At 37.1% G+C, this 7,630-nt stretch overlaps 1 protein-coding gene across 1 annotated transcript; it reads right to left on the bottom strand.

Moving 5' to 3' along the window:
- Positions 1-478: 478 nt before the first annotated feature.
- On the bottom strand, positions 479-6,008 carry LOC125232929 (TRAF3-interacting protein 1). The gene is given in 7 exon segments (XM_048138772.1): positions 479-925; positions 1,616-1,827; positions 3,550-3,708; positions 3,791-4,369; positions 4,372-4,892; positions 4,992-5,109; positions 5,547-6,008. Coding segments are annotated over 7 exon segments (1,881 nt in total). The 5' UTR covers positions 5,682-6,008; the 3' UTR covers positions 479-768.
- Between the last annotated feature and the right edge of the window lie 1,622 nt (positions 6,009-7,630).

Consider the following 7,630-nt stretch of genomic DNA (forward strand, 5'->3'; position numbering starts at 1 on the left):
CAAAACTTAATAAAAATAAACAACACAAGTAAGAAGAATGAGCAAATCATTGTGTTTACCAATCCAATACAGATTTTAGTTCTTTGATATCATTATGCTACATAAAAAAAATACATATAAATTAGTGAATGAGATGGCTTTACTGCTGTCTCTCGGCAATTTCAAGGTCAAGCTTGTGCAGCAACATAAAAAAAAATTGGTAATGGTTCTGTGTAATCTGAACTCTTTCAGCTGAATATTCTACAATGTAATCAATGTATTAGGAAAATGTTGTTTATATTATTTACCTACTTTGAGGCTAATTTTAAGCATAGGTTGGTATGATATGTTTGCCTCTATTTTGATTATATATTAATGTGACTATGTAATCAGACATTTCATTTCAATCTCTTCTTTTTGAACATGTATTATACTTCTGTGAGAACAATTTTTTATGTATATCTGAATGTGGCAGTTTTAGAAACATTTGCTGCATAACATCTCTATGCAGTTGACTGGGTATGGTTGTAACCATGTCACTTCTCTCTAGCTCATGTCTCTATTACCGCAGTGGAATTTATTACTAGTCATAGCCCTGGTTAAGGCCTCAGGTGCTTGGCTGTTCTAGCTTCTTGCAGTTAAATAAATCATATTAACCATACCTAGTCAACTCTAAGCCAGGAAACTTGAGGGAAGTATGAAAAGTAAATAACTAAGAACTATCCTTTCTACTTCTACATTTTTATTCATATAAAGAGGAATATAAACTAACATATAAAATATTTAACATTATTGCACACTCCCACTTGCTAGTAACTTTTCGATTCTAGATGAATTTTTGTGTATAACGATCTTTAGGTCATCTATTTTGTCTTGTTTTTCTTTGATGTCTGCATCTAGGTTTTTAATTTTTGTATGTAGAGGCAGCAAAGAATCATCATTAGCTCTGAAAAAAAAGACATAATTATTGTAATAAAGGTGCCTGCCTACACGGCACAAAATATTCACCCCGAAAATGATTGCAGACCAAAGAGGATCGAATATTATAGAGAGTTACTGTCGAAGTAAAATGTGTAATCACAGTGCATAGACTGCCATCTCTTGACACAGGCTTAAAACTTTTGAACCTCCGTTTTGACAATTTGGCCCACTTGGCCCATATTCTTAGCTTGATATGTTTTAGAATGTCAAATATTAGTATAAGCGCCATCTAGCTGAGCGTACCCCAAAGGTGTAATGCCATCTAGGCCACCGTACCTTTTTCTGTATGGTAGTGAGGTACGTTTTTTTCTTAGACTTTATCTGTCTATACGGAGTTATATATGTCTTTGTTGCAGACTAACACCCTTATTCGTAAAAGTTCACTAAAGTTAACAAGCCGATAAAAATCGTTTCTCCATTTCTATCACACCGATATGTCGGAAATGGACAAACGATTTTTATCGGCTTGTTAACTATAGTAAACTTTAACGGGTTAATCTGCAGTGTAATTACGGTGTGAATATTATTTTGGCCTTACTGAGCACTTTTGCTGTGGGACCAATTTCAAAATTTCGGAAAAACATCGTATTTCATAAATTCGTCATACTCGTATTGGTTATCTTGACTGACCTAGAAATGTTCTAAGTTAACTTACGCCTTCTGCTTGGCTAGCTCTTTTGACGTTTCATCATAAGTTCTTGTCCATTGCTGCAGTTCTTGGCGCATCACCTCCACGTCTTCCTGGATGTGGTCAAGGAGTTTTCCCAACGGATTCGCGGCGCGCGAAACAGCTTGTATGTTAAATTTGACTTGTTCTATCTCCTGATTTGATGCTTCTCTCGCCTTTTGGGCACCAAATTGCCACTCCTAATGTTGAAACAAAAAAAAGGTTTATTGCTAAAGCTCTTAGGAATCCAATGGTTTGAATAGGTACTTTTTCCCTAATCTTTTTAACCGTCGCCTCATATCTCGAGAAGGACGGTTATCAAGTCGTCTGTATGTTTTTTTTTTTTTTTTTTTTTTTTATGTTTGTTCCTCGATATCTCCGTCGTTCCTGGACCGATTTTGAAAATTTTTTTTTTGATTGAATGTATATACATACAGATTGGTCCCATTTTTCTCAGAACCCAGTTCTGATGATGGGATCCTGGAGAAATCGAGGGAACTCCTCAAATCTGAAAGGCATACATATGGTGATTTTTGTGTTAATAAAGGAACAGCATGCATTTAGGTACGGAACAGTGACATTTGGTGCAGTGGAACTGCTGATGATGGCCAGAACGGAACTCTTCAAATCTGAACGGCACGCTTATAGTGACTTGGGTATTTTTATACGAACAGCATGCACTTTCGTACAGAACAGTGACATTTGGTGCAGTGGAATTTCTGATGATGGTCAGAACCGAACTCCTCAAATCTGAACGGCACGCTTATAGTGACTTTGGTATTTTTATAAGAACAGCATGCACTTTCGTCCAGAACAGTGACATTTGGTGCAGTGGAACTGCTGATGATGGCCAGAACCAAACTCCTCAAATCTGAACGGCACGCTTATAGTGACTTTGCCATTTTTATAAGAACAGCATGCACTTTCGTCCAGAACAGTGACATTTGGTGCAGTGGAATTTCTGATGATGGTCAGAACCGAACTCCTCAAATCTGAACGGCACGCTTATAGTGACTTTGGTATTTTTATAAGAACATCATGCACTTTCGTTCAGAACAGTGACATTTGGTGCAGTGGAACTGCTGATGATGGCCAGAACCAAACTCCTCAAATCTGAACGGCACGCTTATAGTGACTTTGCCATTTTTATAAGAACAGCATGCACTTTCATCCAGAACAGTGACATTTGGTGCAGTGGAATTTCTGATGATGGTCAGAACCGAACTCCTCAAATCTGAACGGCATACTTATAGTGACTTTGGTATTTTTATAAGAACAGCATGCACTTTCGTCCAGAACAGTGACATTTGGTGCAGTGGAACTGCTGATGATGGCCAGAACCAAACTCCTCAAACCTGAACGGCACACTCATAGTGACTTTGGTATTTTTGTAAGAAAAGCATGCATTTAAGTTCAGAACAGTGACATTTATTTAGTTATGTTTGTTAAGCATATGTTTTGAAGTCAAAGTTTGTCAAGCTTCGATTTCTTATAAATAATCGGATTCATGAGGAATTGAGGAAACTCCTCAAACCTTAACGTTATACGTATATTCATTTGTGTTTCCATCTAATAATTAAAGCATTAAAAGCAGTTTTAAAAAATACTTACACATTTCTACATAATCCAACATTCGCAAGTAGCTTTCACCAGAACCCGAAAGGCGACGGTTTTTTTTTTCTTAAAAATTATTTGCTTAGTATACCCATTAGTGATAAATATTTTGCAATGAATGCATATTCTCTATAAGTATCTAATAAGTAATAAGCATCCTACTGATGTCTGGACATGCATATAATATAAACAGTGAGAGGGTTATATGCATTGTAAATAGTTAGGTATTTCCCCGCTTCAATTCTTTCCATTAAAAAACAAGTGCCTGACGTCACTGACGTGTAAATCATGTCTTTGACGAAACTTACAATCTCAGTTTTGCCAGAGACTTGAGAAAACTCTTTTTGCGAATCCAAAATCTGTTGAACTAAGTGTCCATGTTCATTTAATGCCAGCTGGTCTGGTTCCTCTACAGATGCATTACGGGCTTGTGGTTGTTCTACAATAATGATGCTTGTGTCTTCATCCTAAAACGAATCAAAGGAAATAATAAACAAGTGTTATATGCACTACGTAATAAGAATCTATATAGGTACCATATACACTTGCCTCTTCATTGGGCGCGTTCTCGGTGATGATGTTTACTTTACCCACTAGTAGATTATCTGGACCTTGCGCTGCACCAGTATGTTTGTCCCTCAACCTCGGTGCACCCGGCCTCGATGATGAAGGCCTCACACTCGTTGGTCTAGCTGGCTGACTAGCCACTATTGAATGCTTATTTGCTGAAGCAATTCTATTTTCGTTATTTTTATTATAGGTAGTCTCCGAACTGTTCTGGCGAAATAAATTTATATTGTTCTGTATTTTGTTGACACTTCTTTCTTCTTCTTTCTCCTGCAAATTTTCATGCACTCTTTCTTCGCTGTGTACTTGTATGTCCCTATGATTTTCATCAGAAGCTACTGGTTCAGGGAAAGGAGTTTTAACATTATTTTTTTCTTCACCCTCAAATTTATTTTGTGTCTCTAGTAAATCTTGAGAGGATGAAGAATTTAAGTCGGTGTCTGCAATTGTGTACGAAGTATCAAGCTTCTCTTTTACTAGTTCATCTGGCTCAAGTTCTTGCGGTACTTGGGGCTCAAGTTCTTGTTTAACAGCTTCAGATTGTTTCCCATTTTTTTCTGGTCTTCATCTTTATTATCTAATGAATTCGTCAAATCTTTACTAGGTGCTTTCGACAATTTTTTATTCGACTGAGTGTTATTGTCTGGCTGATTTACATTTTCAACTAAAGATTTTTTGCTAATTACTTTTGGCTTTTGTGACGATACTTTTGGAGGTGATTCTTGCTTGAGTGTACTTTCTTTGTCTTTTGATTTACTTACTTTTTCTTTCGTACCGTTTTTAACCAAAGACCCATCCCTTTTCTCTTTTTTCTGATTAGTAGTTAATTTTTCATTACTTCTTGACGTAAGTTTATTTGATTCTGCGATTTTCTTAGTAGTTTTTGCAGGTTCTTTAGCTTTGGTATCTTTGGCTGTTTGTGCGGATATTACACTCTCCTTATATTTTCTTACAGCTTCATCAGAGGATATTTTTTTGTCAAGAACTTGAGCTAAACATTGAAGCAGCTCATTTGTTTTATCAGGTTCCTGTCCTGCTACTATTTTTGATGGCTTCACCGATAATGGTTTGCCATTGGCTAAGCCTGGGGAAAGTTAATGTATTAATATAATGTGGAATACATATCCAAAGTGGCAAAGTGCAAATCAATGACAAGATGAAACGGGAAGTACAAGCGACTTACCGACCACCGATATGACTTTATTGAGAAACAATATTTTACTCTCTCTATCCTTAACATTATCGGAAACCAGTTCATCTTCTTCAAATAGACCTTCGAAAAATCCTGTAGTCTTCAAAACCTGCAATAGTACATTACATCAGAGGCCGGGAAAATGAGGATTTCCGGCCAAGGCGAGCGAGGCCGGATAGGGATACGAAGCCGGGAATCCGTTTTCACGCCGAGGCATGTATAGTGCTTTTCTCAAACATACAATGAAATAAAAAAAAAAGGTCTAAAGGACAATATTTTATAAAAAAAAGTTACTTTGCAGGCCTAGGCCTAAAAAATAATATGAAATCCCTTTACAGTCCCTTCGAGTTGTTGCGCCCAAAAAGCGATACTTCCCAGCCCATTTTAAGGAACGTAAAGACAATATTTCATTGCATGTTTGAGAAAAGACAATATTTCATTGCATGTTTGAGAAAAATTATATTTATATACACAGGTAGGTATATCATTGAGTTTTATATATTTGTCTTCATTGTAAAATTATATTCGTGTATTGATTATACATACCGTCGTTATAATATCGTGTAAGAATCTAAATGGAGGTTTCTTCAATAACTTATCACTCAACGGCGGGCGTTTCACATACTTCCCAAGACTTGTTTGAGTGGATTTGATTATACTTTGATCCAATTCCTTTTCCATTTCTCATAATTGAAAATATATTATCAGTGTACAATTTGTTTAACTTCTTCACTTACTTTCCTAACTACCTGGTAAAAACAGTGAGTATCATAAATGACTTTGGCATGTCTTTGTTTACTTCCCGTTGCTATAGTAATATTTGTGTCGCAACGTGTATATTTACGGGGATCATGCGCGCCCGTGCCAAACAGCCCCATCAAACAAATAGAATAAGTTTAGTAACCATAACGAAATCAATACTCAAAACCTACTTGTAACCATCATACACTATTTTTGATTTTGGCGCGTCGTCAAGCTCGTCACTGTCTATTAGTTTCAAATTAAACCTCTTAACCCATTCATGGCCATGGACTGTCGAGCGTACACATCACGCCGGGCCACCATACAAACCGTTTTTAGCTAAAACGCGTGACTCAGCTCATGGGTCTCTGGCCTGGCGCGAACGCAAAATAAATTGCCGCTTATGAATCCGGCCAGTTGAACAATCTTATGCAACATTTTTACTAACCAACTGTTTTCTGTTCATATTCAAAATAAATGTATTTACTAATTTGTTGCTATTTGTAAGAATGAACATTTTATAGTCTGACCAGAAATATATGATTATCGAGAGGATGCAGTTATTCTCATGTAATTAATTAATTATACGGTTCAGAAAAGTACTTAAAAAATATTTATAATGAAATTCCGCAACTTAGCGCGTGATTATGTATATTTCTAGTCATCCATAGCCAAGGTTACAAAAATCACAAAATACGAAATCACTGAAGAGCACTGGGACGAGTATAAAGTCGCCAACGAATAAATCGTGACTAAATAGAATTTCCCATATTACTCTAAAATACATCCTAATAAAGGGGATGGGAAAAATAATTTCTTGAGTTTTTGTTAAAAATATTGGGTTGGTAAGAAAGTAATGAGCGATCGATTGAATTCCACATAAAATTTTTGAGAGAGTTCTAGAATCTTCTATGGTCGAAAGTATATAAAGGGCGAGTCGCACAGTTTCTCGTCAGTCATTCACTAGCTGTCGCCGAGCTAATATAAGGAAGAAAATGGACGAATTAAAAGTGCATGTAAGGCATTGCTTACTATATGAATTTCAGTCTGGCCATTCAGCCGCCGAAGTAGTGCGTAATATATGTCAGCGTGTTGCTCCTGAAGTTGTGTCTGAGGCCACGGCGAAACGATGGTTCCAGCGGTTTCGTAGTGGCGACTTTTTATTATCAGATCAACCTAAGTCTGGTCGATCGGTGAAGATTGATGTAGCCAAATTAAAAACCTTAATTGAAGGAGATCCGAGGCTAACGAGTCGTACTCTTGCTACCGAGTTAGGCTGCTCTCATGTCACCATAGAAACACATTTACACGAGTTGGGAAAAAACTACAAATACAGTGTTTGGATACCGCACGAACTTGATAGAGATCAACTAAACCGCCGTGCCGATATCTGCATACAACTTCTGTCTTTTCGCCGCACATTCAACTGGTTGGACCATCTTATCACTGGAGATGAAAAATGGGTCTTATATATAAATCACACACGCAAACGTCAGTGGCTAGCTCCAAACGAAAAAGGAATAGAGGCACCAAAAACAGAGCCTCACCCGAAAAAAGTTATGCTGTCTGTTTGGTGGGATATTCATGGTATTATTCACTGGGAACTCCTACCAAGTGGAATAACTGTTACCGCATCAGTATACTGTAATCAGCTTGAAAATTTAAACCAAAAAATCTGTCAGAATCGTCCACAGCATGCTAAAGTTTTTTTCTTACACGACAATGCTCGCCCACACATTGCAAAAGTGACTCGGCTAAAGCTATTGAAGCTAGGTTGGAAAGTGATACCTCATCCACCGTACTCTCCAGACTTGGCACCTACGGATTACGCATTGTTCAGATCGCTAAGCAATGCCTTGAATGAAAAAAAGTTCGATGATCAAGCCCAT

The sequence above is a fragment of the Leguminivora glycinivorella genome, chromosome 13 (assembly GCF_023078275.1).
Source record: "Leguminivora glycinivorella isolate SPB_JAAS2020 chromosome 13, LegGlyc_1.1, whole genome shotgun sequence".
Taxonomy (NCBI): Eukaryota; Metazoa; Arthropoda; class Insecta; order Lepidoptera; family Tortricidae; genus Leguminivora; species Leguminivora glycinivorella.